The sequence below is a fragment of the Rhododendron vialii genome, chromosome 8a (genome assembly GCF_030253575.1).
Source record: "Rhododendron vialii isolate Sample 1 chromosome 8a, ASM3025357v1".
NCBI lineage: Eukaryota > Viridiplantae > Streptophyta > Magnoliopsida > Ericales > Ericaceae > Rhododendron > Rhododendron vialii.
The window spans coordinates 9329764-9353218 of NC_080564.1; the positions used below are offsets into that span (position 1 = coordinate 9329764).

General features: G+C 39.1%; 3 protein-coding genes and 1 non-coding gene across 5 annotated transcripts; 1 reads left to right on the plus strand and 3 right to left on the minus strand.

Annotated features, from left to right (window-relative positions):
- Nucleotides 1–229: 229 nt before the first annotated feature.
- Nucleotides 230–337, minus strand: LOC131299343 (small nucleolar RNA snoR100). Its single transcript, XR_009190728.1, has one exon. It is a non-coding gene; the product is annotated as a small nucleolar RNA snoR100 (small nucleolar RNA).
- Nucleotides 338–666: 329 nt separating this feature from the next.
- Nucleotides 667–3284, minus strand: LOC131336490 (protein PHLOEM PROTEIN 2-LIKE A10-like). The gene has a single exon (XM_058372358.1). The coding sequence runs from the start codon at nt 2717–2719 to the stop codon at nt 1505–1507; it is 1215 nt and encodes a 404-aa protein (XP_058228341.1). The 5' UTR covers nt 2720–3284; the 3' UTR covers nt 667–1504.
- A 3074-nt stretch (nt 3285–6358) lies between these two features.
- On the plus strand, nt 6359–11029 carry LOC131298013 (ACT domain-containing protein ACR1). 2 transcript variants are annotated; one of them, XM_058323272.1, is made up of 8 exons: nt 6359–6379; nt 7051–7165; nt 7259–7304; nt 8711–8825; nt 9019–9086; nt 9171–9818; nt 10301–10405; nt 10492–11029. In XM_058323272.1, the coding sequence occupies exons 2-8, from the start codon at nt 7095–7097 to the stop codon at nt 10891–10893; spliced, it is 1455 nt and encodes a 484-aa protein (XP_058179255.1). In that variant the 5' UTR covers nt 6359–6379; nt 7051–7094; the 3' UTR covers nt 10894–11029. The 2 variants fall into 2 exon arrangements, with proteins under 2 accessions (XP_058179255.1, XP_058179254.1); XM_058323271.1 differs by lacking the exon at nt 6359–6379 and adding an exon at nt 6477–6652.
- A 771-nt stretch (nt 11030–11800) lies between these two features.
- On the minus strand, nt 11801–16233 carry LOC131336097 (uncharacterized). Its single transcript, XM_058371760.1, has 3 exons — nt 15568–16233; nt 14149–14336; nt 11801–12683 (listed from the first exon to the last, which is right to left on the minus strand). The coding sequence occupies exons 1-3, from the start codon at nt 16115–16117 to the stop codon at nt 11994–11996; spliced, it is 1428 nt and encodes a 475-aa protein (XP_058227743.1). The 5' UTR covers nt 16118–16233; the 3' UTR covers nt 11801–11993.
- Between the last annotated feature and the right edge of the window lie 7222 nt (nt 16234–23455).

A 23455-nucleotide genomic window follows, 5' to 3' on the forward strand; every position in this document is an offset into this window, starting at 1 on the left:
TGCATGGTATTAAAAACACATACAATTGTATTAGTAGTGTAGTGCCTTGTTATTTCCTATATTAGTTGGCAAAACCTCTAAACAACAACTCCCCAATCATTGGGGGTATGGGCGGGAATGATTGGAGATAGACCTAACATTTGTCAATCTATGCACAAAGTGGCTACTCTCAGAATACCACTGAAACAGTGACCCCCCTAAAACTCTAAGAACCGAGGAGCTACAGGGACGTTTTGTTGTAGAACCATGCCCCCAAATCAAAGCCAAATGACATCAGAGAAAGCAGGCTTAGAGACCCAAATCAATTTATGTGCACATTACCATGCTTCCTTCATTGATAGTCCAAAAACGATTCTGCAATAACTTCTTACGCAATTTACAGAAAACCACTGCTAGTTTTGATTTCGAACACTATTTGAACTGATTATTGGTGGCGTTCCTTTGCAATTGGAACATCTAATGACTTTCTGGGTTGTCCAGAATTGGAGTTGTTTCTGGAAGAGCAATATTCGGGCCGCCACTCGACGAATATTGGAAAAAGAAGGTTCAGGAAGAGGCAGTAACAAAGGAGAATGACAGAAGCTCTACTTAAAAGCAGAATTTTTTTCAAGGTTCACCCGAAGGTTGGAAAGTAAGTGGATCATCTATGCATTTACTTTGTTCTCCGTTCTCCAAGGTGGATTCTTTGAGATCCCGTGTTGGTGTCTGTTTTGTATTGCCGATTAAAGTGGAAGTTCTCAGTTCGAAGCCAAAGCATTGGATGCAACTGGAGCTTTAGCCACATCATTGCAAGATGGACCCAAAAATTCGATTGCTATCATGTCTTGTTATATTAGTCCCTTTTTGTACACAAACTTGAGCAACTTACATAGGCATATTACCGAATCTTTCTAACATCATCAGGATATTTCCATCAGATCTTACAAATAGCAACCTTTTTGTTTGTTATTTTACGTCTGGGAATGTAATTCATAATTGATTATCTCATTTGATGTGACATTCCTATTCCGGTTCTTCCAAGTTCCAAATTTATGACTTACTATTATGGTGATATGACATCAAATTTGTAGATCTTAAGATTCCAACCATCCAAACACGTGAATAGACAGTGGCAAGGACAAATGTGTTATTGTTGCGAACCATTAAGATAGATGATCAAACAAAATGCCCAACAGAAGCATGTCCGTGTATGAAAGGAAAGATTTTAAGACTTCTTCCCAAGGCTCTTTAACCTGCTAACTTTAAACAATACTCCAAGATCGGCTCTAATGAAAAAACACAAAGGACGCTGTTTGATTGAGAAGAGAAGAAGAGGAAACGATGAAATCCCGGAGGCGTAAGCAACATTGAATCAACAATACAAACCTCTTGCTGAAATGCAAATATAGGAGTCAAACTTAACGGAGATGCACACATATAATCGTATCACTCAACATGGGGTTGGAAAACAAGAACCACCAAAAACAGAAAAAACACAATCACCCACTGTAAATGTCTTGAACTCCTACGCTGGCACCAAAATCCAAACACTGCCCAGTATGTGCAAACACAGAGAAACACATATAGTAACAAAATCAGATGATTTTTGTGTCACAAATCTGACAACTTCGATACTCCTGTCAATGACTGCCTCATGAACACCATTAAAACTACTTCTCATACCCTCACATAGCTTCTCCATCAAAAAATCTAGGAAGGATTTAACAGTTTCGAAAGTTACCCTCCCAGTCAAATCAAGAACAAACTTTCTGTTGCTTGGAACTGCCAGCGTAGAAGACACGTTATTCACCCAGCCACCATCCTCATTCTCATCGAACGATTCCCGCGCTTCCCCATGAAGCTCCTCATTCACCGAACTCTGATTCTCAAACTCATCGATAGCCAAATACGGATCACTTGAGTTGGACTTCAAATCGGAACTACCACTAGTCAAGACTTTGTGAGATGTTTTGACCAGAGTTTCGACTGCTCCATTGCAAACTGATGCCACCATCTCTTTCATTTTCCTTTCGTGCTTCGGATTAGTCAGCCCTGAAAAAAGCTCATCGTAGGTATTGATGTGCATCGTCTTCTCAAGATAGACGGTAACTGCTGTGCTCACAAACAACTGGATACAATCACCAATGAGTTCTCTGCTCTTCTCACCACACACAACATTCACCCACTCGACCGCAGACTTCGAAGTGTTACTGGTCGCAAAATCAGAATAAGCCATAACCAAGTGTTTTGCAAAGCTCCCAACAACAACAGAAGCAAAACCAGACCCAGCTGTAGAGAACAGCTTATCAGAAACCTGGTCCAAAAAGCTCAAATTCACACTCATTCCATTATCTTTCCTCATTCCTGATTGATACCCTTTTGAAATTCCAACAGTTAAAGCCCTAGTAACCTTAACCACAGACTCCGAAAACTCCTCCGACCTCGTTACCTTAGAAACCTGCCTTACACTGTTAGGAATTCGGGCCGAATCCGATTGTACAAACTCTTTCAGATCTTTTGATACAACCCCAATTGCCTCAGCTGAATTGGACACAGCTTCAGCAATTGACATCAGGGCTCCTAAGACCTTCAACAGCTTTTTCCTCTTCTTAGCCACATAAGGCAAGTGATAAACGTTGTATGCCCCATATCCTGTGAAACCCAGGGCTGCCAGTAGAAGAACCCACTTCCCCCTTTTCTGGGTATGACCAAAACCCTCCTTTGCAAGCACTAAATCCATAATCAATTGGAGGTTTGGGTAAATTGTAATCAGAATTTCAGTGGTTTCTAGTTGGGTTATTTGACATTTCAATGGTTCGATCGAGGATTTGTAAATTGGAACGCACCAGTAACTGCATCCACCCAGACATAATAATATACCCACATACACTGAATGTAAGTACGTGCATCTATCTATATGTAAGATCAAAGAGAGAGAGAGAGAGAGAGATCACGTGATGTCAAAGCGGTTGAAGATGGGTAACGGAGGGGAGTCTCGTGTAGGAAATGGACAGCGAAGCGTGCACGTAGTTAATGCTTAGATGAGGGCGGCGAAATGAAACAGAGTCGATAAGGATCAGTCAGCAACCAGCTAAAAGGACAAAGTTCAACCACCGGAAAGGCACAAAACAAGTTTTGGGGAGAGAACTGGTTTACATCAGTGAATTGTGATAGGAGGTGCTTTGAGATCGAACTGGCCCACTTTTGCTTCTCTCTGAGTGAATGAGACGAGTCAAAGACTCAAATGTGATGCAGTGATGGGGTTCTGGATAAGGGATTGGCTTCTGTCCCCTCTGACGAGGGTCCACTTGAACATGGGTATGACTGAAATTATCTTTACTAACGGAACTAGTCGCGAGCTGCTACTCGAAGTTTGGCTTGGCTCGATTTATTTAGTAAACGTGTGAGGCTCAAATTTGAGTCTTAGGCTCATGTAGTGAAGGAGCTTGACTCAATTCGTTAGGATAAGCTCAGATTGTTTATTTTTGTGTTTGTCGGGTCAGACGATTGGATGTTAATATGTTAGTAGAGTTATATTATTACGGTAAGTCAACTTCGTTTTACTGACTTGAACTTGAAACCTCTTGCACCGGCACCTAAGTGCCCACTCACGATCGCTTGACCTACAGCTCTTGGTCATCAGCTCATTTGTACTGTTTACAAACGAGCTCAACTTGAGCTCGAATTTTGGTCTCGTCTAGTAAACAAGCCGAGCTCCAACACTACAAAACTCAACCACCTCGGTTTGTTTGCACCCCTATTCTCATGTGATAATACATCATGTGACGCAAAATAGAACTGATTGCGCGTCCATTTGATGGAACCGATCACGTGTCCATTTGTATTTAATGTTCATGCAGAAAATCAAGTTTATCGAATATATATGTCCATCGAACAAATTATATTTGTCACAAGGGGAATAGACAATTAGATTCTGACCATTTATTTCTTTTCACACAAATATAATTAGACAAAAAAAATTTATCGATCTCCGATAAACTTGATTTTGCCATGAATATTAAACACATCGGGATCTACTACACAAACGGTTTGGTTTGTGAAATAAGATTGTGGTAATTTCCGTTGTGCATGACATGAGATCATCTATGGATTTAAGCCGGGACACATGTTTAATCCACTTAATTTTCTCATGAAGCACCAACTAACCAAGCCAGAGAAAATGTGAGGTTATATTCAATTCGAGCAGCTTCAATTCATCTCTCAATCATTTTTCACGTTGGAGCTAGTCTCGTCATCCTATCTTATTCAAAGAGAACAAATAGACAATTTTCTATTCATTCACTCCAATCCATTTTTTCACTTTTATCTCTATTAAAAGTTTGTGTACAATTTCTCCATTATCAAACTTTAATTAAACATGTCGACCTTTCGAAAGTTCATACCGAGATATTGCCAATGATGTGTACTCGATAAAGATTGGCTTTGTAGAGGAACCTATTTTATGGAGATAACTAAAATTCAATTTGGCCACCTTCAATTCATCTATCATGCACTCATTTTCCCAATTGGAGTACTCTCATCATGATATTTTACAAGATATTGTACTGAAAGAGTAAAATAGACAATTTTTTATTCATACAACTCGGAATTGATAATGCCAAAACTATTTTTGTTGGTGTCAAAACTCCAATGTATAAAAATCTTGTACATTGCAAATTGTATAAATCTTTTGTGCACTAGAGTTTTGACACCAACAAAAACGGTTTTTGTATTATCATTTCCCATTCAAATTTTCCACTTCTATTTATATATGTTCTTTATTTTTTTTATATAATTCTACATTTTAGATTTTAATTAATTAAACATGTGATTCATTTCATTTGAATGTTCATATCGAGAAATTGCCTATGATGTATATACTTGATAAAGATTGACTTTATATAAGAAAAGCTTGTGAGTGCTTATTTTATGTTATTAGATATAGTAACTAAAAGTCAGAGGTGTGGGTTGGAAAATTATTTTCTATTGTGGAAACCAGATGGAAATGGGTTGTAGACGCGGTTACGTGAGTGAATTCTTTTATTTTTGTTTTTGGTCGAACGCAATGATATTCAATATTATAGCCAAAGGAAACTTATACATAAATCCATCCGAAAGACAAGGACACAAATCTAAAAAAACAATCTACCAAATAGTACATAAAACACTTCATCAGCGAAATGAAGGAACTACTAATGTATATTATCTTGAGTCCTTGACATGAACGCTAAGCTCTATATAGCACATAATGCGAAGCATACCAAAAAACAAGTCCAGCAATAGTGTGAATCACACAAAAAAAATGACCATTAGCTAGCCCATAAAGTTTATGGGATTCAAATCAATGTAACCCAAGAGGCACCTCTGGACGCGGATGATCCTTTGTACCCATTATTTTGTTTGGAAAAATTTTATGCGATCCAATGGTTCTCTGTTTCTCGGTACAGAGAAACAGAGGGAAATGGAAACAGAGAATTGAGCTTATCCCTAAAATTTCAAACTAGAAAAAAAAAAAAAAAAAACAACAACAACACGAAAACGAAAACAAAAACAAAAACAAAAAAACTCTCTAAAATCAAAGCTGCTCCGAAATAGCTAAAAATCTAAAAGAGCCGTCGACTTCAGATCAAAGGATTCCCTTTTCACTCCCTATGCACCTGGTTCAAAAGGTGAACTTCACTTTCTTAGTCCGCCCCTAAAATTGCGGTTAGTCTCGCGACCTCTTTAGTTGTCTCCCTTCCACGGTCCACTTATCGAGGAACAGAAAGAAAGGTCCCGAGATTAACAACACAGAGAGTGATGCAGGTAAACGGTACTAGTCGGAGACAGGGCTAGGCAGCTGTTGGTACAACTGTGCCCGAATGCCATTCGCGCTAGGATTCTTTCTAGTTTCAACTGTTTTTTCTTTCTTGTGCAGAGCTTCTCTCTCAAGCTAATGATAGAGGCAAGAACCCATGCAACATAATAAGTCCTAAGGTATTTAACCTCTGAAGCATTATTAATAAGTTGTTGCGAAATGGGAAAAAACGAGGGCCAAGTAATTCTTGAATAGTTTATGTTGGTCGAAAGTCCTAAAGAAGCCCGCAAGGATTACAACTCCAAAGACAGCACGTGTTGACTTTTCCCTGCCAGCATAGCAAACCCCTCCCACGTGTAAACAACCGCGGGAACTAGACGCCGCAGTTGGACGCTTACGGATCGCCACCTCATTCGCTCAAAAGTACACGTGGGAGATTCCCACCGACAGATTCTCTGCTGTTAAACAAACTCAAAAGCCTCTCTCCCCCAGTCCCCCCCCCCTTCGCTATCGTTAACGGCGTGCGCAGATTCCCCCCAGAGAGAGAGAGGGGGGTGGGGGGGCCTAGGCCTTTGCCACTGGAAACAAATCAGCACAACTCATGTACGTATTTAACAGCCCCCGTTTCTATATCTTTACATATTTTGCATACCAAACATGTGTAGCTATATATAGGGGAGGGAGAGGGGGAGAGAGTGTGTGTGTGTATGTGTATTCTCATTGACTCTGTCTATTTCGCGGGCTTCTCTCTCATCCCCCCTCTCTCTCTGCCAACAAACCTTCGTGAAAATATGAGAACTCTCTCTCTCTCTCTCTCTCTCTCCTCAACTGATGGGCACTAGTTGATCCATTGAAAAGTTCTCTCTCTCTCCACAGGTGATTGCGTTTCTCTGTGTGCAAAATTTTATACCTTAATTTCTCTCGCGTTTCTATGTGGAATTTTCTTGCACAACTTGAATTTCGTTCCGAGTTCTGTTTCTAATTTGCACCTTTTAGTTATCATCTGACAAATGTTTGTTACACAAGAATCCAACTTTGGAGAAACCCTTTTCTTGACGAGGGATCTTCAAATCTGTTTTCCAACGTCAAAAGGGTTCTCGTGAAACCCAAGAAATCTAATTAGATATCGGCGAAAACAGTCGCTTAAATTTCTTGGGTAATGGGAATTCTTGAAAAACAAGAAAGCTAGACAGCTGGTAGCATATAAATTGATCGGTTGACCTCCAACTGGTACAATCTTATCACCTGGCTAGTTTCTTTCCTATCTTCTTCAGGTACAGAGAATATCAAGCACAAAGTTAGGTCTCAATATTCGGAGATGGAGATTGTTTACAGGCCTTATTTCGACCCGGAATTCGATACCCTTATCGAAAGAATCCACCCTCCAAGGTATCCATACCATCCTACTAATAATTAAGTTACCTCATTTGGTCAATATTCTCAATCTTTATGACGGAGTCTTTTTCATTTCTGTTTTTTCAGGGTTAATATCGATAACGATACATGCCGAGACTGCACCCTTGTGAAGGTTAGCAGAATGCAACCCAGAAATATTTACTACTCTTAACACAAATCTTTTTTATACTAAGTATAGTACGGAAGATATGGTTAATTTGATATTGCTTTGGTAAATGATACCTATCTGATATACATTTAAGTATTCAATTGCTTTTTAGATTTCATGGGGTGAGTGTTTGGGTCCCCAGCAATGAAAAGATTCCACCGGAGAAGATGTATGTTATCTCCATATTGAGTTGACAAGACAATGATTACGACTTAGGATTCCGATTCTCTAACTAATTGGGCTTAGTTGATTTGCCCTGAATTAGTGTTTTTAATCACAAACTCAAAGGTTCTGAGTATCGTTTTGAATTCTCTTTGGCGTACTTGGACGGTCCAGTTGGGACTTGGGGACTCGCCAATGGTATATTTTCATGATCGGAGTCATTCTCCTAGATCATGTAGCCTATATGTTTATATCCGCGGAAAAAACTTTGCATATGTTCCACGGTCATCTGGAACGTTGTTTCATTAGACCTTTATAATACCAGATTCATGAAGTTGTACTTCCAGACTATTTCTGCAGATGGTCCTTACAAGATGAAATATGGCGAGCTCAAGAGATCCAACAAGAACATTTGAGTTCACTAAACAAGCAGAATCGACCGAAGCAAGCCTCCTCCCACTATTTAGTCTTTCTTTAATTTCTTGAATTACATGAGCTAAGTGTCGATCCAAGGTTCCATCCTCGAGAAAAGTATGGTGTGTAACAGAGCAAGTTGTACGTGGTGTCACCGATCTGTTCATGCTCGGCTGCATGTTTCTGAGCTGGGGCCCGTGACTGAGCAAGTAGGTTGAGTGGTCGGCCAAATCGGCTTGGCTCCCACCTCAGGCATGAGTGATCGACGTGAATGGATTGTGACACCACATAAACGCGCCACGCGGGGCCACCGCTACTCAAAATACTCTCTCCATCCTCTACCCTGTGAATTTTAATGGTAGAGATAAAAGGTTCCTACCCACCCACAAAGTTGAGAGGCCCTAGGAATCGAACAAGGAAAGGTCAAGAACTTGAGCTTTTACTATCATCCACTTCTTTCTGCCTTTTCCACTTTTAATGTCAGTTAGTAGCAGTTATGGATGCCGATTTATTCTAATAAACTGGTCTGCTCTTGAAACTAATGATGAGAGATCCAAAGTTGGTTGATAGTTTCATACCGACGAGGAAACAGTGTGTAAATTCCTAGAATACCCCTGTTCCATTGGCATAGATAATAGGCAAATCAGTTGGAACTTATAAAGTAGCTTCAACTTTATGCCCTCCACGCCTTTTAGTTGTTCCTTAGCCAAGTTGCAGAAAGAAACTTTTCCATGTGCATCCTTTTTCAAATAATTATTATAAGCATCGAGTGTTACTTAACAATTCTGTCACAGGTTGATAGTGCAAATAAGCACGGAATTTTGCTGGAGATGGTTCAAGTTCTGACGGATCTTGATCTAGTTATATCCAAATCGTACATTTCTTCGGACGGTGGTTGGTTCATGGATGGTTGGTGCTCTTCCCCCCACCCTTTCTTTTGTTCACACACTTGCTGTAAAAAGTATTCTGAAATCTGGATAATTGATATGCCACTGCATTAGTATAATCGTATCACTTTCTTTCTGAGTCATATATGAGTCACCCACTATGATTCCTGTGCTTAGACTAATGATTGGTTATTAAATAATTGCACGGCTACCAGTTTTCCACGTGACGGACCAGCTCGGCAACAAAATTACTGACGAAAGCCTCATACTTTACATTGAGCAGGTACCCCTGTCGCTCTCGCTTACACAAACAAGAATTCTGTTTTTATTTTGTACTCCATTTTCTGATGGCTGTGGGAATTTATAGGCAATATGTGCAACTAGAAGGGGGTCAAAGGAAGTACGAACGAGCCTTGGTAGAGAAGTGAGGCCTCCACACGTGTCAAAAGAACGGACGGCCTTGGAGATCACAGGCACGGACCGACCAGGCCTACTATCTGAAATATCAGCTGTGATTGCTGAGTTAGAATGCCATGTGGCTGCTGCGGTTTTGTGGACCCACAATACTCGCCTGGCATGCATCATCTACATGGAAGATGACTGCAAAGGTGGGACCGTTGCAGGTGTGAACCAAGTAGCCCATGTACAGGCCCAGCTTGAGAATGTGTTGGAGGCCCACCACCGGGAGGGAGAGAGGAGGAGCGTGAGGGTAACAGCCCCCGAGGCCGGGCGGACCCACACCGAGAGGCGGCTCCACCAGCTGATGGCAAGTGATAGGGACTACGAGGAATGCTGCAGCAGTAGTTCTGGTGGTGGTGGGAGGAGGCGGCAAGATAGACACAGGGATGGGATCAGAGTCACCATAGATTACTGTAAGGAGAGGGGATACTCAGAGGTTAACGTGAGGTGTAGAGACCGGCCAAAATTGTTGTTTGATACTGTATGTACCCTAACAGATATGCAGTACGTGGTGTTCCATGCCGCTATAAGCTCCAAGGGCCCCATCGCTATTCAGGTTGGTTCTTACCAAATTCTGTTTCTAATCACATACGCTTTGTTACATGGGACAACTTCTATTTTAAGAAAAATTTTATGTACATTGTGTGTTTGAGGGGACAAAAACGAAAGCCAACGGAAAATAGTGTCCATGCCGACAAAAAATGAGTTCGGTTTCGACAGAATGCATTTTTCACACTTAAATGTTGAAAATGATTTCATATGAATGGTACTAGTCAACTATAACACCACCACCACCACTCTCTCACCCAACAACAAATGCCATTGTTGTTGCCACCATTCTTCCACCAGCATCACTACCATAGTTATTTGCATCATCACTTTCAAAGTTGCAACTTGCAACCCAACAGGAGAATCCATTATTCTTGGAAAACATTTTTCACAACCAATGTTCTTAGAAAATACGTTCTCATAATACATCTGCTGCTGCAGCCAAAATGCTCAGAGTCTTGACTGTTTGTTTTCTGAAAATCCCCTCAGGAGTATTTCATTCGGCACATGGATGGCTGCACATTGGATTCAGAGAGCGAGAGGAGAAGAGTTGCACAATGCTTGACGTCTGCGATTGAGCGGAGAGTCTCCCATGTATGTTCCAGAAATTTGTACATAATATCCTGAGATACTTTTACTCTATACTTTTATCGTTGACTATCAACGATTTCCATGCACAGGGACTGAGGTTGGATATCTGCACAGATAACAGACTGGGACTCCTTTCGGACATAACAAGGGCCTTTCGGGAGAATGGGTTGTCAATAACAAGGGCAGAGATAGGGACACATGGTGAGAAAGCTGTTGGATCGTTCTACGTCACGGATGCATCAGGACAAGACGTGGACCGGGATGTAGTAGAGATGGTGAGGAGAGAGATTGGAGGTACTGTCACGGTGGTTAACGAATCCCCTGGGCGGCCCCCACAAACTACGACCAGAAGTATAATCACAAGCAAAAGCAGCAATGTGGAAGAAGGTCAAAGCAATGTGGTAGAAGATAGACCGAGGTTCTCTTTGGGAACCTTGTTGTGGTCTCAGCTTGAGAGAATCTCAGGCAACTTCAGAACCATAAAATCTTGAGTCTTGATGAGAAAATGTTACTGTTTCGCCTACTGTATCCTATTGCACATCTGTAAATATGTTAGAACAATACTGGTTTCGGTATGCAGTTTACCGGCTTCATGTGGCTAGTGAAATGTTACCTTCAGATTGAAAATTGTGTTTCCTCTTCCTGCCTTTTCCTAACCTGCTTCTCTGAGTGTGCTTACTTCAATTATGTAGTTATGAATGAACCTTCGTAACTTTTGTAAAAAAAAAACTGGAAATTGATCATATGGCCAGAAAATAGGTTTTTTCTATAGATGTTCTAGAAAGAAGATTTGCACAAAGGAATTATCTTCATCTCTAGATGATTCCTAGAAAACAGGAGCAACAGAAATGATATAAAGAGAAAGTATTAAACTTTTTTTTAAGAAACAGACCTCAATATAAATACAGTATATACTAATCTCTAATACTACGAATTCCTAGCTTCTTGCTCTAGAAGGATGGGAAGAGCCAACACGATTTGAACAGAAGTTGACAATCGAAACAATGCCATTTGAACTAGAAGATGAGCCTTTTAAACTAGAAGGATGGGAAGAACCTACACCATTTGGACAGAAATCGACAGGGAAAACAACAGTTGCAAACGCTTATGTGCTCAAAATCAGCTTTGAGAAATGCTTCTAAAACTTGGCTAGTTCCCCTATGGTTGTCTGCGTAGAAGTAATGTATTTTGAAGGGGTGAGATAACTGCCCTTTCTATGATCTATGATTCCCATCTTCCACCTCAACATTGTACAGCAACCATAGAAATAGAAAATCAGTAACGGAGTCGTAAAAGCACCGACTATAAGTTTGCAATTGAAGCTTCATGCTCTAGCATAAGGTCCATTAGCACTACTGAGCATGTCAATATAGGTAAATTGAAATAATGTGCATCATCTAGAACATGAATTGTTCTCATTATTCTGATATCACCAGTAAACATGTAATAAAGTTTCCATAAGCAAACATCCAGTGTATCCCCAGGTTTATATACAATCATTGAATCGTAAAAACATCGAGCAGCCTATTCACAACATGGAAGGGTGAACAATTACTTTAAGGCATCATTCTAGACAGCTCCGAGAGTGACACTACTCCACATCAATCTCATCAACATCAAGCCAGTCATTAGATTCCTTCGTCTCAGGGTCATGCGCACTTGCCTGGTCAAACCCAGCACGATCAACACCAACAGTGTTGACATCCTTGTTCGAGTCGGTAGAGCTTCTGCCCAACTGAACCCAATCCCTTGATTCTTTAGTTGAAGAATCGGAGCCATATGTTACTTTCTTGTAACTAGTGGGAACATCTCCATCATCTTCCTCGAGATCACTGAACGATACATCCTCTTCATTCTCAACAGGCACACCGGTCCCACTAGCACCAACTATCTCTGAGCTTTCTTCCTTTAACCAATCATCACCATCGTCTTCGTATTTCTCTTCAAACCCTCTAGAAGACGAATCAAAGTGCAACTTTTTGTCCTTGGCCAAGTTTGTTGGCCCTTCCTCAACAACAGACTTGTCAATAATCAGAATCTCAGTGCTCTGAGTCCGGACTGCGTGCTTCTCTGTCTCAAAATCAGCATCCACTGTGGAAGTGGTCGGTTCAAGCTGCACATATTCAGCTTGAGCATTGGAAGGAACTAAAATACCCTTTTCATGCCGTGGGTTGGCAATGTCATTTGAATAAGAAGTGTCCATTCCCGACCAGTCTTGTTCTGGCTTTGCCTTGGTTTTGTTCTGTAACTCCTGCGTCAACGAGGCTCTGGCTTCCACTATCTGCATGTGCAAGATCCGTTAATAGTTCCATGGGTAAATCAACAAAATTGCTAGAATGACAAGAAGAAAATCTACATTAGCATGTAGGTCACAGAAGAATTGATGAAAACCATCTTAGCAGGGCCCTTTCTATGGTAAGTTCTTGAACGGTCCATTTACTTGGGACTTAGTTGAATCCCAAAGAAATTTTTAATTTTTTCATTTGCCTAGGCCAACATTTCAGAATTTCCAGGGCAGCAAAAACATATAGAATCAACTACCTCACATCAGCACGGGACAATTTATGGTGAAAGATTCAACTTACTGTTCCAGTGCAAAATCTTTCTCACACGCCATAAACTTAATAAACAAGGATGATCTTTAGAACAAAGTTGTGCGACTGATGGACAAAATGAGTTTCTATTACAAGTTGCAAGACAATGACTCAATGAGGAAGTGCCGACCCCTTCCGTTCTCACATTTTCCCCAGCATGCAGTCCCCAACTTGCATATCAAATTGATCTAATTCAGTCAGTGGCCCACTCCAAAGTTGTAAGGTAAAGTCAGAGAAACACGACAAAACTGAAATATATTTTCCCCCGCATCATATGCATCAACTCTGAACATTGTAACATGCACGAACATCCACGAAGTGAAATCATGACAGTAAAATGAACCCATCTATGGTACAATTAAGAAACTCAACTATTGTCAGATGCCATGTGTGAAGAGCTTGCAAGTTGCAACACAAAAAGGAAAGCAACCGGCAGTACAGTTGGTGCCAATGGTTTTTCTCACGAGGAATCCCAAAGAGTACAACTTCCCGTAGCTGCACATCTGTGGGCGATGTCTAACGGACTAGGGAGTAGTGTTCGACATTTCAAAAAAGCCAGTGATCTTCCCCGTAGATTACCAATTTCAAGAAGGACAAAGCTATTAAATTTTCCAGATTCCCATGTGCAGAACAGTGAAGACCAAGTCGCCATTTAGATCAAGCAGTAAGTCATGATTCCTAGGCCACTGCTGTAGGTAAGTGGGCGAGGGAGAAAAAAACCGGATCAAGCCACACCAAAAACAACATTATGTCCCAGTAAATTGTTGTGGCATACATGAATCCTTTTTCTCCTTTCTGCTCTGTCAAGGTCTATACAATCAAACAAATTCAAGTAACTATATTCTTTGTTATCACAGCATCCCATGTCTATTTAGGTCTTCCCCATCGCATTTCCAGAACGATTAATTTATCACTTTCTATTTACGGTGGCATCTATTGGTCACCGTTGTATGTGTCCAAATCTCCTTGGCTTATTTTCTTCCAACTTACCTTCAATTGATGCTACACCTACCAACCCACAAATTTTTTCAGTTCTTACCCTATCTCTCCTAGTCTTACCACACATCCACCTTTTCAGAATAAGAAAAGACAACACAGATAAAAAAGTAAAATAACTAAGAAGAATGTAATGAGATCATGAAACTAGAATACCTGGGGTGTTATCAAAAGGTCAGCATCATGTTTATTGAGTCTAGGTTGCAGGAGAACAAAATAAATCTTCCAAAAGCTGCTCTCGCTCATATAGCCAGGGCAAAGTTCAATCCTGAGAGCAGCTAATCTTGGTGCAAGACTTTCAACTGCCAAAGCATGCTCTTGTTGGGCATCAGACATGTCAAAATCTGGAGGCAAAGGGGAACATAATGTAACATGTTGTATAACTTGTATCAGTACTAATCATATAGACATTCTACATCATGAGTTTAACAGCAACTAATTGCAACATTCTAATTCCTCCGCTCTCTATGCATAAAGGAAACAGAGTAGTTGCAGTACTTGCAAAGACACTTTCAAAGTTTAGCATGCATATAAGCATATAGAATTAAGGGAAACCGCATGATTTCCACAGGAACTTTGGAAGAAAGATTTAAGCATTCCCACCCATGTGTAAAATTTGCATCACTTGAATACCAAAGTAAAACACTCACAAGTCACAACCTGGGTAAATTGGTTCTTTTCAAAAATTCAATAATTCCCCCATTTTACTGCATACTCCCAAAACCCATTTGACCTTTTCTCTCACTCTTCCTAAATAACGAGATAAAGTACGTCATAAGTCGATTCCCTAACTTCTAGCTGAGTAAACACCTTGACGGCTTGACCTCCCACGCGACCACTCCAACTCCAAGTTCTCTGAAACTGCTTATAAATAAAGTTGTACAATTCAGCAGGGACACAAGTCTTTGTCCATAGATTATCATTCTCAAGCACTACGACATTGGCTTTAAGTGTGATTTGGCATAAACTTGTCAGCTGAAGTATTAACCTTTTCAAACCATAATGGCCATCCATCACGTACACATCCCAGATATGAGATACTACATTTACTCTTTCTATGCACGAATGGTTTCTCCACAATGACTCCCTTGGTTTGTCCTTCCCTAATCCATTCTTTTCACTTTTTTTCCTCCCGCCAGATATTAAGGGAAACGTTCTGCAAGTTTTGTGTGACTCCAAGAAATTCGGTATCCGGATAGTCACATAGGAGGATTCTAATGAACATACAAACCATACAAAAACTAAAGCAATATTAAAGCTTTTCAAACCATACAAAAACAAGTTCTTTCAATCTTGCGGCAATACTTGAAAGTTGAAACAAGTAAAACATTATGAACTATCCATTTGCTTCATTAATTCTAATGAACATTATGCATGCAAATTACCCACACACACACACACAAAAAAAATTTGAATGCAACATAAGTATAATTCATAGAAACACAGCAAAAAATCCCATAATGCTGAGTCCATGAGTTTTGAATCTCGTTCTTTTAATCCTAAAATCAAATGCACATCGATTACGAGGAAAAAAACCCCCAACAAACCATAATTGTACTACCCAAAACAACGTACCCTCGTCGTCGTCGTCCTCTTCGGGCAAAGGAAAATCCATCCAAGTCTCGGGATGCATCGCGACGTCCCTCGCGAACGCCACCACTTCCTCAGTAACCCCAACGGCAGATCCATTATAACCTCCCTCCTGCTCCTCCGACCCCAACTGCAGAAAATTCGACGCGATTTTCGAGAACTCCAACACCCCTATGTTACTCGAGAGCTTCGAGATTCCGCTCTTGAACTTCCCCCCAATCTCGGCGATATCGCTCCGTATTCCCTCGATCCCCGCCGCGTCGGTCGACTCCCGATCCGAGTCGTCGCCACTCGGTTCAGGCGCCTGAGGCGGAGGGGCGAGGAAGGAGGCGACGCCCCAGAACTGGCGGGTCAGGGTCTGGGTGAGGTCGGAGAGGTCTTCTTTGACGCCGCGTTGTTCAGGTGATGGTGGATCGGATTGGGGATGAGGTTGATTGCTGTCTTTGGTGAGATAATTGGGGTTATTGGATTCACCATTGTCATCGTCGTCGTCGAGTCGAAGAGAGTTAGTGATCGATCGGACAAGCCATGACATTGTTGTTGAATCTTTTTGGTCGGATTTTTGGGATTTCGGAGCGTTGAAATTGGAAAGATGACTTGCTGCTCTACTTTACTCCTATATCCACACTCGATTGGGGAAGCTATTGCCAGGGCTTAATTGGCTCTTGCCAGATTTTAAAGGAAAAAACTGGATTTATATTTTCACCACAATTTTGATCGAATTTTTTTTGAGTAATAAGTGAAGAGAGATAAAGAGATAAATGAGAACAATAAAATTGGAGAGAAAATATATTAGAGACCGTATGCAAAAAAAAAAAAGTTTGAGTCTATTGAACCAAAACGAACATGTTTTCACTACGCCAATATTGTAGGAAAAGAATAAAAGTCGAGTGGCTATAACTTAACGAGGTGTGCGTATAAAGATTTCCAAATTCAAAAAGAATTAAAATATCGTGGGTGATTTTGTACCAAATTCCCGGTTTTGTCTTTTTAAGGATTATTTTGACAATTGCAAGTCTAATCATTGTGATATATGCAATATAAATAGCTAGTACTCCTATCTATTTTTTTTATCAAAGCCAACAAAGTAAATTTTATAGAAGTCACACTTACCTCGTAAAAAGAGCTGCAGGACTAAGAGCCTGTTCCAGAACACATTTTTAAAAAATAAGTACTTATTTCACATTTTTAAACTAAAAATAATGTAAATGAAAAATAATTTTTTGATTTTTTTTGTATCGTATTAAAGATCTCAATGAGATCTTTTAAACAAGATTCATATTGCATATTTTTAGATTTCAATAAGACCATTATTTTTAAGCTTGAAATTGTCTTCTTAAAAAATAAAAACTTATTCAGAACTTGAATAAGTTCTTATTTTTTGTTCAATAATAAGGTTTGTTCCACAAAATAAGAAGTAAGTACTTATTTTTTGGTTAAGGCAATTTTAAGCTCAAAAATCATGTGTTTACGCAAATAATTTTCCTATCAATATGGATCTTATTTGATAGATCTCATTGAGATTTTTAATACGGTGCAAAAAAAATTGAAAAATTATTTTTCATTTACGTTATTTTTGAGTTTGAAAATGTGAAATAAGCTGCTTATTTGAGTTTTCTGGAACAACTCTTCTTATTTATATTTGAGAAGTTTCAAAATAAGTACTTATTTTGTAAGAAGGTTTCTGGAACGGAGCCTAATTTGAATCGATCATGTACTTTTTTTTATTGTCCTTTCAATGTCTTCATATTGTAACTTTTTTTAACGACTAATACGATCATGTATTTTTTTATTATTGTCAATGTTTTTCATAGTGTAATTTTTATCAACCAAATACGAAAACAAGCGTAAGTGTTTTTTTCCTAATCAGCAACGAAGAAAAACTCGTAAAAAGAGTCGAATGTCTAATTTGTATCGATCATGTAATTTTCTTATTGTCTTTTCCATGCTTTCTTCCTTTTATTTCCTCCTCCCCATATAAATACCCAAACCTTTCATCTTCTTGTTTTTTTCATTTGAAATGTCCACTTTATCCTATTTTTTCGACTTCTGTATCCTTTGAAAATGTTTGTTTTGAATTCTAATTCCTTTGATTCTCATTGTAGTATGAGAAACTTTTCAAGGATAAACAGCTTCATTTTCAGCTCTGAATGACCTACAACAAATTTATTCGAATGCCATGACCATGATGTACGAGAAGACGGTAAATGCATTGCATGTGGGAATAATGCAAGGATTACATTTAACTCTCCATAGATTTAATAGATTTAGAATTCGAAAACCTTATGTCTTGTTTGGATGGTGTTTTGAAATTTTTTTAGTTTGGTTTTTGGGTAATGAGTGGAGAGAGAGATTAGGGTAGTAATTAGACAAATGAGTAATGAGTGGAGAGAGATAGAGAAAGAAATGAGAATAATGATTGAAAGTAGGGGGAATGGGTGTTTTTTTAGTTGAATTTTTTTTTTCAAATTTGCAACCGAACAAGGGCTTAATGTGTTGAGAGTCGATGCCTAACTTTCCGTAGATTTAGAATCCTCCATAATATACTAGAGTTGTGTGGAGAGTTCTAAAATATTGTGAAGATAAAAGAAAGCAAAGACATTTGATAAGAGAATTTTAAAAGGAGAATGTAGACCATCAGATGAAAATGATCCTAACCGTCCATTGAAGAGGTGGATGACAATAAAGAGTAGGATGAGATCATTTGGAGGAAACTCACATGGGAGATCAGACTAGGTGTGCATTAAGGAGAATGTATTGGATCAAGTGAGAACTGAGAAGTTCTGATTGAAAAACTTCTGAAAGCGCAAGGCAAGGGAAAACATCTATCAAAACTAGCTAAGAAGTGCGGAACTTGCAGGAATCTACGAGCGAAATGCCATATTTAAGATGATGCATTAGAGAAATCTCAGGTTTTTGGAAGAGAAAAGCACTTACAGGAAGAATGAAGCCATTGCACTCGAAAAAGTGTCAATTTTTGTCTTCTCATAAATTGCTTTGCTTTTGAAGACGTATAATGATTGAGTTAAATTGCTTTGCTTTTGAAGACGTATAATGATTGAGTTATTCTGTATGAAAATCTGGTCAATGATATTAGGTGAATGAAGAGCATAGCGCCGGGGAATGGTGGGCTTCTTACAGGTCATAAAAAGGCACATGCCATATACAAAGATGTTGACGATTTACAAACTATACGAAAAGAAGATTGATCGGGAAATCCCGTCATCAAGGTAGTGAGAGAGTTGGAATACTTCATACGAAACAATCCTTTTTTCATGATACCTCAAAAAAAAAAATTCAGAAAATACCACGACCTCAAGAAGCTTTGAAGAGATTTTGAAACTTGATTGCCAACCTACGCATCTGTCAAAGTCCTTCTCTTCCGGTTTCTACCAACCCAGCCTAGCGTCTTGCTTTACTAACGGAAGAACCAAGAATGATATAAAGTTAAAACCAGCCAACCTTGCGTCCCTGCTTTATTTACGGAAGAACCAAGAACGATATAAAGTTAAAAGTGGACATGGTGTCTCCCGCTTCTTCTGCAATTCACGTGGACACGCCGGCAAAGATTGGTTTTCTATGGATAAGGTGTGTGCATTGATGCTTGCTTCGCCACAATCTAACCGTTGAAAAATGTTGAATTACCCCGAGCATAGGACTAGGTCGTCGTCAGCATAAATACCGGAAAGTCCAGGATCATACCCACAGAGATAATCCCAATAGCTTGCTAGGATTTTTAGATGTAAGGGTTTCCGGCGTTTAGATGGCCAACTTTTGGTTTTACTTTGCAAGGTGATAAAAACTCTTAAGAAAAAGACTAGAAAATGAGTTTGGACTAAATTAAATAAGCGGCAAGGCATAGAAGTTCATAACGCTCGTAACTTAAGTCATCTAACCATTCTCAATGAAAACTCGGTTAAACTGCACAGCATAGGCTATCAACCGAAAGATTTACTATAAAACCATTAAAGACTAGAAGTGTAGTATGGAAAATGATTGAGCACTTTCATTCTCTTGGCAAACACGAACCGAGACATCGCTCCGGAACCATGTGAACGAGCATATGATCACCGGAGATTAACATCGGTAAGTTTTGTTACATAAAGGCGAGCCCTTCTCATTTTACAAGCCAAACTTCAAGTCTCAAGTTGAGAAAGGCAAGATAAACATAAGTCACGAGGTGTTAATCACTCCATGGCCGAGCCTAATAGACTACTCACACATAATCATAGAGCTAAGCATAGCAAGAAATTTAGCCATAAGATTTAACTGATAAACTTGAAAATAAACTTGATATTGTAATGGATCTCAACAATACAAACAACTCTAGTACTTGAGAATTAATCAAACTAGCAACACTTACTTGAAATCTTGCAAGATTACACTTAAAAAGCTTCAAGGGCAACAATGGAGTTCTTTGAAATAAAAAAACTTAAAGCTAAAAGATTACATAATGGCCATAAATGGCATTAAAGGCTATTTATAAGCCTTACAAATCAGTCAAACAATGGACCAAAAGACCCCCAAAATATCCCAAAAACATGCCTAAAGTAGAAACTTTTCATATATGGAAAGTTGAAACATTTAGCACAAAAAAGCTGGTCGAAGGACATTGGTACCGGTACCACAAAAACGAGGTATCGGTACCAACTCAACTGTCTTCCATATCAGCAATATGGTACCGGTACCACAAAAATGAGGTACCAATACCTCTGTGTGAAAACTGTAGAACATGTATAGCTTGGCCCATCATGGCTTGTGGTGTCCCGACGACTCTCTAATACTTCAATACTTGATCAACGGGACTTGACGGAAGTATGCCATGTGGCTTTGGTCTCTTGGATACCCTCGAGGGCCATCCTCGATGCATTTGCATTGCTTGCTAAGTTTCGGCATGCCCCTCGCCATTCTTGACCACCGAACGTCCACCAAAGCTTCTTGCAACACCGTTAGGCTCCGGTGACAATGAAACGTTTGGCGCTGGGCACTTGAACTCTTGGTTACATCTTGGAACGTCTCTTGGCATTCATGTAACAACCCGACCCAAAATACATATGTGACTTGACTAAAAGTGAAGACAATATTGGAACCAACGCTTGAAATTATCTAGTCTTATTTTCGGATCAAAAAAAATTAGGAACATTTTCATATTTTACGCGTAAAAATTATTAGACGCATTACAAATTTCATTTGCTACATAAGTATGCTGTGGCCTAGAACAAAGAAATGAATGTGCAGAAAAAAAAAAAAAAAAAGAAGAGAAAGAAAGCAAACAAATAAGGGAAAAGAAATGGAAGTTTTATCTCCTTCTAGGAAACAAAAGAATGCCATATCATACTTATAGAATGTCACCTAGGCATCCATGTGTCCAAGCTAGATCAATTAGGCATCCATGTGTCAAAGCTAGGCTAATTAGGTAGCCATGTGTCAAGGCAAGACTAATTTAGAAAGCCTATAAATAGGGGTGCTCTTCTAATGGTATGGGCCAAAAATAGTAAGTGCAAGAGAAACTAATATTACTGTACGGATAGGAAAAAGAAAAAAGAAAAGAAATACCAAGTCGGTATTTAGAACAATTGGCATAGGAAAAAGAAGAAAAGAGGGGGGTGTTACTACCATGCTCTAATTTTCGTCGCTAAGGCTACCATCACGTTAACAAGAGGTTAGCAAGAGTACGAGACAAAGGATTCCAAGGTGAGATACTTATACTCTAGTTACATGATTTTTCTTTATAAAAGTAGCATAATTTTATGTTGAGAAAAGATTACAATTTTTTTAGATATGCCATGGAAAAAGATATTACAAATTTTTCATGTTAAAGATTAGAAGCACGTCAGACAAAGGTGATGACGCTCTAAAGTTTAAGCTAGAAATGGAAGCGGTCAGATAAAGGAGATGACCTATTGATGCATCCAGACAGTTGTCCCGAGTTTTGGGGACGCTTAAAAAGATACCATAACACAGAAGGGAGTTATACAGACGGAAAGAATAGGATCCTAGTGGCCAGTGACTTGATCATTTCACGCGCAGCAAGAGGGGTCGCTCCCCTACAGAAAGATTAGGCTATTGGATGAACATCATAAGATTAGTTATTTCAGATTGTGCAAGCATTTATGTTAAGAATTGTTTCCATGATATAAAACGTGCAACTTTGGTATTTATATCTCACACGAGCATTCGGCTTATGAAAATTAATATTTTTCACAGATAATGAAGAATAGAGATGGAGTTGTTGTTGCCCTGAGACATGCTTTTGTGTAAATATTGTAAAAATGTTCTCTTCTCAGAAGACTTGGATTTTGTAATAAAACTTAATAAGTGTTTTTGAAATAAAATAGTTATGTCTTTCTCAAGCTATTGTCTCCAAATTGATTTATGGAAAAATAGGCCTGGATGAGCGTTAGGACTCATCAGCCGGTCACGATGACTCGATAAAGTTAATAAAATCGGGGTCGTGACAGTTCAAAACCGTCTTATTAGCACGTTTTACCTGAAACACACACAAAAATACCTTACGTGCATTATGGAATAAAAACGACTACTTAACTGCATAAAAGTTATAAATTAGAGGATTTAAACCCCAAGATTATACAATCATGGGTGCTAATCAATGCTGTGACAGAGGAGGTGCTGTAGCCTCTTGGTTTTTCTTACTGGCTCGATACTTTCAGTCGTTGCTGTACGGGGTTATCCTTTGTCTAATGTTGTGGGGTTCTCACAAAATGACCCTTATCCTCCTTTAAGGAATCAGAATTGATGGGCATTGGTTATTCTTCAGAGCCTCGGAGTAGCTGAGAGATTGCAATTGTACATTAACAAATTTTGCCTTAGATATTGGTTGACGCTCAAAACAACCTAAGCTTTTAACCAATTACAAATTATACTCTCTATCTTTCTCCGAGTTGAAATTTCTTTTTTCTTTTTTCTTTTTTCCCCACTTTAAGGCCCCTCTCAAGAGCCGAGTCTCAACCCGCCACACTAAATAAATCAAGACAGATGAACAGAATAAAACGGAAGAAGTTCGTAACTCTCTAAATTTAAGACTATGTAGTATATCCCGCATAAATTGCAGAATCAGCCGATCACATATATACATAAAGAAATGCATACAACAAGAAAAGGGTACTTATTCTCCGTAATGTTTGAGAAGCTAAAGTGCAACCATTAAATGCCTCTCGGATCTTTGTATATCCTACTTTTCATCCCGTTTGTGTACACTCTGGGCATAGGTGCGTCTACCGGTAAAACGTCTATTTGGTCTTTCCAGCTTCGAAGGTTGGTATTTCTTGTTGATTGTGTATAAGTCAGGACAATAGACACCTTCAAAGATTAATTGTGACTGTTGAACTGTGATGCAGATTGCGCAATGGGAATACTGCGCTTCAGGGAAGGACTCTAGAGGATGGTCAATGTTCTCTTTTTGAAGATAACTGATAATTGAGAGGAGTTGTTCTGCCACATGAAGATGACAAACCCTTACGGCCCGTTTGGATGGAGGATTTGATTTTGAGTGAATATGTAATGAGGGTGGATTTGAGGTTGAATATGTAACGAGAGGTGATAAGTAATGAGGGTGACTCCACCTCTGAAGAAGGATGTATTTGTAATGAGGTGTTTGGATGAATTTTTGAGAAAGAGATTTAGAGGGTGGATATAATGAGATTAGATGTCAAATGACTGAATCACCCTCCTTGATTTTGTAATGCTCCAAATTGGTTTATTTCATTAATTAGAAAAAAATTAGTATTTACCATTAATTTAAGGATAAAATAAATTTATTTTTAATTTATAAATGTTTAAACCATATATTTAATAAACAATTACTATTATTTTCCAAGAAGAAAACGCAATAGGAAAGAGGAAAAAAAAAAAA

Coding starts and splice junctions, on each gene's coding strand:
- LOC131336490 (XM_058372358.1), bottom strand. CDS start 2,719: ATGGATTTAGTGCTTGCAAAGGAGGGTTTTGGTCATACCCAGAAAAGG.
- LOC131298013 (XM_058323272.1), top strand. CDS start 7,095: ATGGAGATTGTTTACAGGCCTTATTTCGACCCGGAATTCGATACCCTT. Junction 8,826..9,018: donor CGGTGGTTGGTTCATGGATG/GTTGGTGCTCTT, acceptor CACGGCTACCAG/TTTTCCACGTGACGGACCAG. Junction 9,087..9,170: donor TCATACTTTACATTGAGCAG/GTACCCCTGTCG, acceptor GGGAATTTATAG/GCAATATGTGCAACTAGAAG.
- LOC131336097 (XM_058371760.1), bottom strand. CDS start 16,117: ATGTCATGGCTTGTCCGATCGATCACTAACTCTCTTCGACTCGACGAC. Junction 14,337..15,567: donor AGAGGACGACGACGACGAGG/GTACGTTGTTTT, acceptor CTTTGCCTCCAG/ATTTTGACATGTCTGATGCC. Junction 12,684..14,148: donor ACCTTTTGATAACACCCCAG/GTATTCTAGTTT, acceptor TTGCACATGCAG/ATAGTGGAAGCCAGAGCCTC.